The sequence below is a fragment of the Dipteris shenzhenensis genome, chromosome 29 (genome assembly GCF_047967505.1).
Source record: "Dipteris shenzhenensis isolate YYH24624 ecotype China chromosome 29, Dip_SZ_1.0, whole genome shotgun sequence".
Classification (NCBI taxonomy): domain Eukaryota; kingdom Viridiplantae; phylum Streptophyta; class Polypodiopsida; order Gleicheniales; family Dipteridaceae; genus Dipteris; species Dipteris shenzhenensis.
This window is the reverse complement of record NC_141624.1, coordinates 33,267,285-33,279,871: the sequence shown is the minus strand read 5'-3', so window position 1 is coordinate 33,279,871 and position 12,587 is coordinate 33,267,285. Positions and strand designations below refer to the sequence as shown.

The following is a 12,587-nucleotide window of genomic DNA, read 5'->3' as shown; positions in this document are numbered from 1 at the left end:
GCTTTGTGGTCGTTATATCATGATTATAGCGTTCGACTATATGAGCACTCTCTGTTGGATGTTTATCATTTCTTCCGTTACCTCATCGATCTCTCCAACATGCACATTCTCTTGGAGACCTTCCTCTCGCCCAATTAGGCATCTTTTAATACTGTTTTTTGTTTTGAGAAGTAGTCTCATTTTGGGTATGTATATTCTTTCTAAATGAATACTGCTTCTTACAAAAAAAATAAAGTACAAGTGTGAGCATATATATACTAAGTCCCAAACTAGTGATCTAGCATCTACTCAACTTGGTCCACATATATCCTACAAGGGTATTCCATTGTAAGATCTACCATATTTTACTATTTCTTCGAGTACTAGATAAAAATGCTAGGATATGAAAAAAACACGATAGGATGTAGCTCTTACATGTCCCAAAGATACGATAATTGAGCTAGCTCCTTTGGAATCACACCCACCACATTTTGAGCATAAACCGCCCTGCGAAATATTTACATGCTCATTTAAATTAGCAAAGCATTTGATGAAAAAATGGTGATTGGCAGCACATTCAAATTGATTACCAACAATGAATACAAAGTTTCAATGAGACAAGGAGCCGAGAAACATAAGAAATATTATATGTCATAAAGAAGACACTATGGCAAACAATCAAATGACACCTCTATAAAATGCTATGATGTGGACTCTCAGCTCCGACACCTTTTTGTTAAGATTCAAGCAATTTCATAAGCTACAATCTAGTCATGAAAATAACAATGTGAAATATGCACTCACAAAATAATAAAATCAAAACAAAGAGACATAAGATGAGTGTGGAAAACCAAATATGTATAATAAAAAGAGAGTCTCACTCAAAAAGGAAGAGGAAGTCCAAGGTGGCTTGGGAGACCTTGATCCTCCCCATGTGGGAGGGGATCTCAATATCATTGATCCAAACTTGTTGTGCACGGTCTAGCTGTGCAAGGTGGTGGTCAAGGGGCTTTTGCTAGGATAGGAACCTTGGAAAGACTTGTTCATTTGATGCATACAATCTTGTTCTCCTTTCATGGGTGGGGATTGGATGGATCGCACTAGGTGGATTCTTAATTCAGCCCATTTTAGGGTTCCTTCCTTTCCTCTTATGGCTGCTATCTTGAAGGCTTGGGGCAGCCTCAAGAGTACTCTTCGGAGAGTTTCCCTTCTTGGAACGAGATTGATATGCAGCCTGTCATGTGAAATGATAATAAACTTGATGATCATGGTAGACCACATGGTGCTTCTCACTACATGCAGTGGTCTAGAGGGAGAGAGGTCTCATTTCCTCTATAGACTCTGGGAGGGATTTCAAAACCTTCCAAATTATTGTAAACTCCAATTAGTAAGTCGCCTCATAAGAAGTACAGGGAGATATAGGAGATTGACGCAGCAATACCCTTGGATTGGGTTCATGCAGATTGTAGGCTCTACTTGGCTTGGGGCCTTTATGAGGTCAATCATCCCACTTTAGGTCATAATACTATGATGTTCAGACAGGGTTGCCTTGGTCTTTGATGTTCACTCGAGGGGTAGATTCTCTAGGTCTATAGATGAGAATATCCTTGTAAATGTTACTTTTGAGTAGTCAAGGTTTTAAACCCCAATCACATTCCCTTTGGTTCATGGAGCATTTGGTTCAATAGATGCATCCCCATAGAGTATTTGCAGTGGACCCCAGCTAGGAAATTTCAATCTCATCCTTAAAAGGTGGAAGAAGCCTCCTTGGGAGACTCAGGAAATCCCTCTGGAATAGAAAAAACACTCTTTTCTTTTGGCTTTGTATCCACAGAGTAATTGCAATGAGCCAGTGGAGGTCCATATTCGGGGGCAGCCTCTACTTGCCCTCGTTGCCTCTCTCCTGTTGCCGAGGAGGTCTATTCAGCATTGTTTATGGGAATACAGATAGGCGAGGAGGGGATTGCTATTCTATTGAGCACTTTTGTTCCTTCGCCATTCTTCATGACCTAGGGCTCAGTGGCTTGGATCTCTCATTTGGGACCTTAGGTATTTTAGGAGAGGCATGACTTTGCTTGGGCTCTTTCAGATCCACAGCAGCTAGCTGAGTCATGCTCTTTGGATGGTGTTTCTCGCTCTCATATAGAAATGCTCATACCTGAGTGGATACTTCCTTGGAGATTTTGGTGAGCATTTCAGCATGGTATGTTTGGAGATCCATATGCATAGAGGGTTTGGATAGCTCCTAGATCCATCCTTCACACACATTGGCTAGTATTTGACAGATACTGTACACACTTTGACAACCGTTGGGGTGAGCATGCAAGGGTCTTCTGGGGTGGCTTCTGCCAAGAGGGCTGTGAGGGGATCCCCGTTTTTCTCAAAGTCCTTTAGCACTTTCAGCCTCACAATGGGTTTTTTCTAGCTCTCATGAATGAACACGATATTTGCCCTCCTGGGTCTCATGCTTTGCATGATGTATTTTTGCCATGAGCTTTAATCTTGGAGTTTTTTTCATACTCAATAGAAGACTTTTCTTTGGGAAAATAAAAGGAAGAGGAAGAGAATGCAGCTTGGTGCTACTTGCAGTCCCATATTATCCAATTGCAGGAAATTGCTCAGCTCCCTATCGCATGAACCCGCTTCCCACTTCTCTGCTCACATGCTTCCCTTCCCCACTCTCAGCCTCCACTCCCACCCCCTACTCTCCCCATCCCCTCTTAGCACCTCCCCTGTCAGCCCTCCCCCTCCCTCAGCTTGGACGGATCTCATCGTTGTTTGAATCGGTCTTCCCGCCTCGATTTGATGAATGGCCACCCATTCAATCAATCCTCAACCACTTCCACTGCCCGCAACAACATGACCTTTCTTAAATAATGAGTTGTTGTAGCTTCAAAAAGATATGGAGTTAAGAGCTCCACCACCTTGTTTGCAGGCATTCATGGGTCGTCCCACCCTTCCATATCACATGCTAGGGACTTGACGCTTGTTGCTCTAGCTTTTGACCTCACCCCAATCCTTTCATATATTTTATTACTAGGGCAAGGCTTCTTTCAAGAGGCCTTTGTCTCCCTTGGAGCCCCGAGCACAGTGCCTAAGGCTAGCCCCTTTGCAAAAAAGAGACTTCTATTAAGTATTAAAGAAAACCGTTAGAGCAAGCTCCATACGGGAATACGGGATACACCATGCAATGCATGAAAAGCTCAAGAGCCAAAAAGAAAGGATTGGGGCTGATAGTGCCATCTCAATCCGGTAGCAACCTCCGAGAAAAAGGGAGAACCCCTCCAAACTCGAAGAAATACAGTCCTCCTAGAAGAGGCTGCCTGTGAAGGGCCCTGCATGCTAGCCCATATGGCTATCAAAGTGTAAATCGTGTCACTCCAAATACCCGTGAACACCTGTGATGGGTGTATGTGGGTGTCATCCAAGGCCTCTGTGCATCTGACTCTCCAAATGTGCCAAGAGGAAATGCTAGCCAAAATCTCCCAAGAGGTGTCCACTGAAACATGTGAAGCTCTGAAAGGAATATGTGGTACATCCTGAAGAGAGTAGGGCTCTATCACCTGTCGGCGGATCGAGAGTGCCCAGGAAGAAGACTCACCCTCATAAAACACCTGGGGCCCAGTAAGGGATAACCATGCGACCGAGCCCCAAGTCATGAAGAAAGGGGAAGTATGAAAAATGCTGAGTATCCGAGCAACTCCTTTCCAAACAATTCTCGCTTGATTGCAGTCCCAAAGGCAATGTCGCACTGACTCCTCTGCAAAATGACAGCGAGGGCAAGTGGGATCAGCCCCAAATCGTGATCTCCCCAGGTTCACCGCAATTCCTCCACGAATAGCCAAAAGAAAAGAGTGATCTTTCTATTTCTGAGGGATTTCCAGAGCCTCCTCTAGAAATTCCTACGCAAATCTGCGGTGATGAAGAAGCTATCCCAATGGGGGGCTCTGGAGGAAATCCAACCTCTACTGCTCAACTGAAATCTCCTGGCATTACCAACCATGAAACGAAAGAAGGGAATCCCCCTCTCTCGGTGCCCATGATCTATCCACTCCCACTCTCCTGGGTCCCACTGCAAGCACCTGATAGTTGCACCTCCATATAACCACAACCTCTAGGATCCCAAGGCCAAGAGCAGAGGGTTGGGGTCTAAGTACCACTGCAAGCCCGCTCCATGGTCCATAAAACCAGCAATCCTGACAGGCTGAAAGGCAACCTCCAGAAGAATATCATCCGTGGATCTAGAGAGTATACCTCCATCCCCAACATCAAAGACCAGAGCATCTTCCCCGAGACCTCGAAGAGCGATCACCTGTAGAGCAACTGCTGTCCTCGAAAAAGCTCCCATCCAAGTAGTGGAAGTAATAGGCATCTCAACTGTCCAATCCACTGGGATGGCTGCATCCAACTCTCCCATCTAGACCACTGCATATAATGGGAAGTGCCCAGAGGTCTACCATGCTCATCAAGTATACTATCGTTCCAAATGATTGGCTGCCTATCAATCTCTTCAAGGGTAGAGGGCGGAACCCTTCGAAGAGTGTTCGTGAAGCTCCCCCAAGCTTTGAGGATGGCAATCATGAGAGGAGAGGCAGGAGACCTGAGAGAGGCAGAAGTAAAAATCCAGCGAGGGCTGTCCACCCAATCATCTCCTAAGGTAGGTGTGCAAGCTTGAATGCATCCAAAAAAGAAATCCTTCCAAGGTTCCTGCCCAGGCAAGAGTCCCCTCACCACCACCTTACAAAGCAATGTCCTGCACTGCAAGTCCGGGTCAATGATATTAAGGTCCCCTCCCAAGTAGGGAGAATAATGGTCTCCCAGGCCACCCTCGCTGCAACATCTACCGTGCCATCAAGTCCACTCCATAAAAAATTCCCGACTAATCTAATGAGCTGAGGGATGCAATCCCTAGACCGGCACCAGCAAGAACACACAAACCAAGCGGTGGCCAAGAGAACCTGGTTCACTACCACAACTCTAGAGGCAAGGTCGAGTTTGGCTGAGCTCCAAAAAAAGAGCTTTTTCCTTATACTTTCTAGTACTGGGGCAAACTGCTCTGCTGGAGAGATGCCCAATCCTACCTGGCATGCCAAATATCTGATAGGAACACCCCTCTGAATCCAAGAAAAGCCAAAGTCAACTCCCCATCCTGGAGTGTCCTCATCACTGATCCAAAAGCCCAAGGATTTATGCCAATTAATGTGTGCCCCTGCAGCTGAGCAAAAAATATCCAAGGCTGTCCGGAAAGAATCAAGTGACTGCGAAGAGGCCTCAATAAAAATAGCAGTGTCATCAGGCAACTCATAGTCAAAAAGCTCCTACTCCTGTCTCAAGGGCAATCTCAACCCATAAAGCTCAGCCTGAGATCTAAGGATGATACTCATAGCTTCTGCCACAAAGAGAAAGAGGAAGGGGACTAAAGGGCATCCCTGACGAACTGATCTGGAAATCTGAAACCTGTCACCCCTTACCCCTCCAATCAAAACCTGGCTATGGGCTGATCTGTAAAAATCCATGCATCTGAAAATCCAAACCGTAGAAGAGTGCCCTCAAGAAAACCCCAATCTACTCTGTCATAGGCTTTCTCAAAGTCCAGGAGTAGAACTGCCAGCCTCTGCCCGCTCTGCATAGCCCACTCTGTGACTTCCCAAAAGGAAAATATATTATCAAATATGCTCCTGCCATGCACAAAGCCTGTCTGAGTATCATGGATGAGGTCTGGAAAAAGGGGCTGCAACCGGATGCTGCAACCGGATGCTGATCGCCTTGGCTAGGATTTTGTACAGAGTGCCCAAAAGAGTGATGGGTCTCCAATGGGATACAAAATTCATGTTGCCACCTTTCGGGATAAGGTGTATGAGTCCCTCAGTCAGTGAGTCAGGCATCTCACCTGAGTCCCAAATGCCCTACAGGGCTGAAGTAATATGATCACCTATCATATCCCAAAAGGCTGTAAAAAAAGGAGTAAGACCATCGGAACCAGGGCATTTGTCCTTATGAAGGGCGGAGAGAGCACTCTTGAACTCTGTGTTGGTAAAGCGTGCATCAAGTGAGCATATCATCTCTGGTGTGACCAACACAGGTAAACTCTGCCAAATCTTATCTCTAGCCACATCTCTAGCCTGTGTGTCAGAATCTACGGAAAGAAGGGAGACATAGAAAGCTGTCGCTAATTGCATGACGGTATCCGGATGAGAAACGCCGTCAAAGTCAATAAGCTGCTTGACACTCTCTCTACTATGTCTGAGACCAAGTGTAGAGAAAAAGTGTTTATTGACTCTCCCTCCCATCTGTATCTAAAAGGACTCCCGTGCATGGAAGCATACTCTACTCTCTGATCAAGCAATGTCTGCAAGTGAGCCCTTGCCGTAGCAAGGCGCTCCTGTACCCAAGCATCTGATGGTCGTTTCTGCGCCTCCCTCTGCAAGGCTGCCAACTGCCGGCGGATACCAATCTCCTGCCTGAGTACCTCACCTCGCCGAGCACTAGCAACGGAGTGATAAAAGTCGCTGATACTGGCAAGTGCTATGGCCACATGTGAAGGACCGGCCACCCCCCCTGCATGTGAGAAACCCAGATCTCCAAGACTGTCTCTGTGAGGGTCTCATCCGTGTATAAGGCATCGGGGATCCTGATACTGTGAGACCATCCTCTCAGATGGGGCTCTGAGATGGACAAAACTACTGGAAAATGGTCCGAAGTAGAAACACCAGGTGCAATGCAAACTGTCCCCCCTCTATCAAGAGCCCAGTCATCCAGATAGAATCTGTCAATCCGGGCATGGATAGGCATCTGCACCCTATGGTTCGACCATGAAAACAAAAGTGACTGAGACTGAACATGACATGCATCATCTGACCAAACATCTCTGCCACTAAATCTAAACAAGAAGGCATCCCAGGCTGCTCTCTCGAGGGAATGAATACCACCTTCTCTGCCCCCTTGCTTATCAGAAGGTGCCTCAACCATGTTGAAGTCACCTCCAATAATCCACGAATCTGCAATGTCAGCCCACGAGAGCAACTCTTTCCAAAACAGAACACGGTCCCCTCTGTTGTTCGGAGCATAGAGGTTGAGGAAACCAACCTTACATCCGTCAATCAGAAGTAGAACCCACTGGGCCCTGGAGGGGGTTATGGTACCATGTCCAATGATCAAAGGGAGAATAGAATCTGAAACTGATATGCATGTACCTCCTCTGGTTCCCAAGGCAGGAAGCCAAAAACTCCAGCCTGAAAGCATCTTACCTGACTTGGAGCAATCTCTAACATCCAGTTTGTGTTCCTGAAGAAAAAGAATGTCTAGGAAACCGCCTGAAACACCTGGATGGAGCTGATCCCTGATCAACTATCTACGACGGCGATGAGGGATGCCGCCCAATCCCTGTATATTCCAACTGGCTATCCTCATCGGCGGGAGAAAGCGGGTTGGAATACCTTACCCGACCTAGTGGCGAAAAAAGAAACCTCCATCGGAGCTGACCTCCTGCCATACACACGAGGTCCAAAGGGAGGAAAGTCCACAGGTGAGAGAGAGAAAGATCTCTCAAAAGGGATGCCAATAACTGGCTCTCCGAAAGTGGAAGGTACAAAATCATCACCTGGGAGGTCAAAGGGGTCCTCCAAAGCGGAAAAGGAGTTCTGTTGAGCCAATCCTGGGGAGGGGGTACGAAGGATTCCTACTGAAGCAGGGAGAGAATGTAAGACCCCCTTCCCTCTATCCACAGAAGGAGGCACCTGTACTGAGTCCTGATCAAGAAGTGCTGCGGATGAGGTGCCAACAACCTGGGCTGCTAAGGAAGGTACAACCTGATCCTGGGGTGGAGTCGAGCAAGGCTCCTGAACACTAGTCTCCTCCTGAGGCTCCAAGGGGGTAGCCTCCGAAGCGGTGGATGTGTGATCCGAAGTAGAGGGCCTAACCGCGATCGAAACCTACCGTGGGCCAGAGGTGGTGCGGGGTGCATGAGGGACTCGTGTAGCCCTAGGAGGGGGGGGAGCCCGTGTCTGAGGCGGTGCCTATGGAGCGGTAGGTCCTGCTCCTGCTCTCTGTCGTAAGCTAGTACGAGCTGGTTGCTTTCTGGGCCTCTTTTTCTTCTTTGGGCAATCTTTGGCGAAGTGCCCTGAGGATCTGCAAATCTTGCACTGGTCCTCCCGACCTGCAACCTCAAATCTCTGGCAGAAGAAGGACCCATCGGGTCGCTGTAGCATGATGTGGTCATCTGAAATATTAGGGTCTTGGACAATGACCCTAACCCTGGGTACCCCATCCATCCTGACTGCCTCAGCAGCCGAGGAGGGCTCACCAGGAAGAGGGGGGATCTCTGCCACCACACCAAACCTCTCACCAATAACTGAAAGAAGCCGGTGATAAACTGAGGGGAGAACAGGGAACCTGATGAAAACAGAAACTCCCTGCTTGTCCTCTTCAACTGGTCAAAGCCTAGTTGGGAAACAAAAAAATCCTCCTGTAGCCTAGAAATAGAAACCCGGCTTGTAGCAGGTCTCTCGTGACGTCCGGGGAATCTAGGCACACCTGAAAGAAACCTCGTCCCAACAAACGAACATCCTTAAGGTGGGGGCCAAGCTCCTGAAGAAGCGCCGCAAGCATCCAATCTCTAGCTTGTCACCTGGACGGGTGGGAGCCATGGATGCGTGCGAAGAGAGTCGTGGAACACTCATGCTCCAAATCCTTTTGCAACTGCTGTAGCTCGCCTTTTGAGAAAGTGATGGTTCTCGCGGCTGGTGTGGGCGATAACAGATTGACCGAGTGGGAACCCATTCGTCAATCGAGGTGGAAAAGGCCGACACAAACGCAAGAAAGAACTCCGTCCGCTTTCCTATAGCCCAGGAGAACCCTAAAGGATAAAAGGGTACTCCAGATGAGGGAAGAGGGTGAAAATGAGGGAGAGAGAGGATGAGCAGAGGAGGAGTCAGCGAATAGGGGGGGCAGCAAGAGGAGAGGAGGGAGAGGAGAGGAGGGGGGGATAGAGGAGAGGAGGAGAGGGGGGGGGGGAGCAAAGAAAGAGCGGGGGGGGGGGGGGGGGGGGCAAGCGGGGGGAGCAGCAGGTAGGGGGGAGGGGAGGGAGGAGGCAGCGCATGGGGGGAGGCTGCAGCAGCGCGGGGGGGGCTGCAGCAGTGAGGGGGGGGAGTCGGGGGGGGAGGCGGGGGGTAGGGGAGGGAGGAGAAGCAAGGAGGGGAGGGAGGAGGCGGGGGGAGCAGCAGGTAGGAGGGAGGGGAGGGAAGAGGCACTGGGCGGCGGGGGGGCTGCAGCAGCGAGGGAGGGGAGTCGGGGGGGGAGGGGGCAGCAAGGAGGGGAGGGGAGGGGAGGGAGGAGAAGCAAGGAGGGGAGGGAGGGGGCAGCAGGAAGGGGGGCAGCAAGGAGGGGAGCAGGAAGGAGGGCAGCAGGAGCAGCAGGGAGCAGCAGCCAGGCTAGCCCCTTTGCACTTGGATCCAAGAAGATGTTTTTCAAATAAGTCTCTTTTTTGTTTTGATCTTGTAGAGGACAGCCATATGACTTTTCTCTTTGTCGAATTCCCATGTTTGCCTTAGGTTTATACTCTCGACTTTTGGCCACGATTGGAGCTTCTTTTGGGCTGGTCACAGAGATTCCCCATCTCCTTGGTTTACCCTCTTCTTAAAACAGAAGTGATCAGATTAGATGGGATTCCCAGAGGTATGGTCATTATGTCTAACTCTAATATTTCGAATGACCACATTATGCTCCAGCATCCTGATGGCTCTCGTTTTCAATACAAAGTTGAGATCGTTGGCAGGCAGGATCCGTGCAAGACCTTTGGGCATTTCGCTAGATGTTTCCCAAAGAAAAAGAAAAGGCCCACGAAGTCTCCTGGTGTGGCCCCTTCTTGTCTTTGTCAGAGCGTTTCTTTGACATGTCCCACACATCCAACACTTGCTGTGCATCATGCCCCGTGTTGTTGGGTTGCTAGCATTCCCCCCCTTCTCTAGTCACCACAGACCCTTCTCTGGTTGGAGCAGTTGATATTCCAGTTTTCGTTGTGGCTCGTGATGCACCAAACCAGTTCAGGTCAATAGCTAGTGATGCCATTGACCCAGTCTTGAATGAGGCCAATGATGATGCTCTTTCAAATCCTTTTCTAGCCCCTAGCCTCCCATTTAAGCAACCCTTTCCATGTTAGTTCTCTAGACACCCTCCATTGATTGAGGGAAGGGTGTGTCTTCAGCATCCTCACCCCTCTTGCAAGCACATATATTATGGACATTGGCATTGTGCTTGGTTCAGAGGAGATTGTGCCCTCTACCTTTGGTGATGTTGTTCTTGGTTTTCATATCAACAGAGCGTCCTCTTCCACAAGTGTGGGGATTCATTTCCCTATCGATTTCCCTCCTCTCCATTACTCTAGGAGATCTTCTACAGAGGAGAGAGGTATACGTTGGACAAGGTTTTCTAGCATACTTCCTCCCGCCCAATGAAGATAGTTTGCTAGAATATTTGGGGCCTTGGCGGTATACCTCATCACCGCCAAAGGCAACAAATGTTTCATAATCAGCTTCATCCAGGTGTCACTACATTCTCTTTATCCAAAAACACCAGTTGAATGGCAAAGATTATGCAAATTCGAGTAAATTGCTTTTTGGTCATACCTTTTGGTCTCCTGCTCTTGGCACAAGGGGAGGAATTTGCATTTAAATTTCAGATTCTTTTCTTCCTCTAGTGGGCAGACATGGTATCATTACACCCTTTGGAGTATATTGGATCTAACTTTTGATCATAGTTACGCTGAAATGCGTTTCAGAGCCCAGCCAGGCCTGAAACGCCGTTTCAAGGAAGCCTGGATCCTAAAACGCGTTTCAAGCTCTGAAACGTTTAGGAACCCTGAAACGGCTGGCTGAAACATTTCAGACAGCCTGAAACGCGTTGCAGGGCACAGAAACGGCCCGTCTTAGACAACAAAGTGTCTAGGTTCTCCAAATGTCGCGAAAATCCGCCGCCAGCCTGATTTTGGTCGATTTGATTTCAATTTCGGCCTCCTGTGCAATGTTTCACTCCTTCCACTCCTTCAGCCTCATACTCTCTCCATCCTCAAGGTTTTTCAGCCCTCCTTGAGCCCCATTCACTCTTTTGCACTCCTTTCTCTCCGGCAGGTTGCTTCAGCCCTCCATCATCATCTACTCCCCTTCAGCCCTCCTTCAAAGCTCTAACTCCACTCCTTCAGCCCTCTTTCAACCCTCCTTCAGCCCCCTCTCTTCTAAGTTCTAACTTCTAAGTGACATTGTGGTAAGTATTATGACACTATAATTTAAGTTACAGGTAGGTTGTAGGTTGTAGCAATCTACCTTGGGTACCCCATCCATCCTGACCGCCTCAGCAGCCGAGGAAGGCTTGCCAGGAAGAGGGCAGATCTCTACCACCACACCAAACCTCTCGCCAATAACTGAAACAAGCCGGTGATAAACTAAGGGGAGAACACGGAACCTGATGAAAACAGAAACTCCCTACTTGTCCTCTTCAACTGGGTCAAAGCCCAGTTGAAAGGGAAACAAAAAAATCCTCCTGTAGCCTAGAAATAGAAACCCAGCTTGTAGCAGGTCTCTCGTGACGTTGGGGAAATCTAGGCACACCTGAAAGAAACCTCGTCCCAACAAACGAACATCCTTAAAGTGGGGGGCAAGCTCCTGAGGAAGCACCGCAAGCATCCAATCTCTAGCTTGTGACCTAGAGGGGTAGGAGCCATGGATGCGTGCGAAGAGAGTCGTGGAACACTCATGCTCCAAATCCTTTTGCAACTGCTATAGCTCGTCTTTTGAGCAAGCGACGGTTCTCGCGGCCGGTGTGGGCGGTAACGGATTGACTGAGTGGGAACCCATTCGTCAATCGAGGTGGAAAAGGCCGATTCAAATGCAAGGAAGAACTCCGTCCACTTTCCTGTAGCCCAAGAGACCCCTAAAGGATAAAAGGGTACTCCAGATGAGGGAAGAGGGTGAAAGGAAGGAGGGAGAGAGAGGATGAGCAGAGGAGGAGTCAGCAAATAGGGGGGGTAGCAAGAGGAGAGGAGGGAGAGGAGAGGAGGGGGGGATAGAGGAGAGGAGGAGAGGGGGGGGGGCAAGGCGGGGAGAGCAGTAGGTAGGGGGGAGGGGAGGGAGGAGGCAGCGCGCGGGGGAGGAGGCAGCGCGCAGGGGGAGACTACAGCAGCGCGGTGGGGGCTGCAGCAGCGAGGGGGTGGAGTTAGGGGGGAGGCGGGGGGTAGGGGAGGGAGGAGGCGGGGGGAGCAGCAGGTAGGAGGGAGGGGAGGGAAGAGGCAGTGCACGGGGGGGGGGGGGCTGCAGCAGCGAGGGAGGGGAGTCGGGGGGGAGGGGAGGGAGGGGGCAGCAAGGAGGGGAGGGGAGGGGAGGGAGGAGAAGCAAGGAGGGGAGGCAGGGGGCAGCAGGAAGGGGGGCAGCAAGGAGGGGAGCAGGAAGGAGGGCAGCAGGAGCAGCAGGGAGCAGCAGCCAGGCTAGCCCCTTTGCACTTGGATCCAAGAAATCTTTTTCAAATAAATCTCTTTTTTGTTTTGATCTTGTAGAGGACAGCCATATGACTTTTCTCTTTGTCAAATTCCCATGTTTGCCTTAGGTTTATACTGTCGACTT

At 49.4% G+C, this 12,587-nt stretch overlaps 1 protein-coding gene across 1 annotated transcript in view; it reads right to left on the bottom strand.

Moving 5' to 3' along the window:
* LOC147882735 (putative LRR receptor-like serine/threonine-protein kinase At1g56140) overlaps positions 1 to 12,587 on the bottom strand; it is a 382,197-nt gene that overhangs the window by 354,291 nt on the left and 15,319 nt on the right. The window contains exon 3 of the mRNA XM_087400709.1: positions 415 to 486. Coding sequence (XP_087256835.1) covers positions 415 to 486 — 72 coding nt within the window. The remainder of the gene's footprint in view (positions 1 to 414; positions 487 to 12,587) is intronic.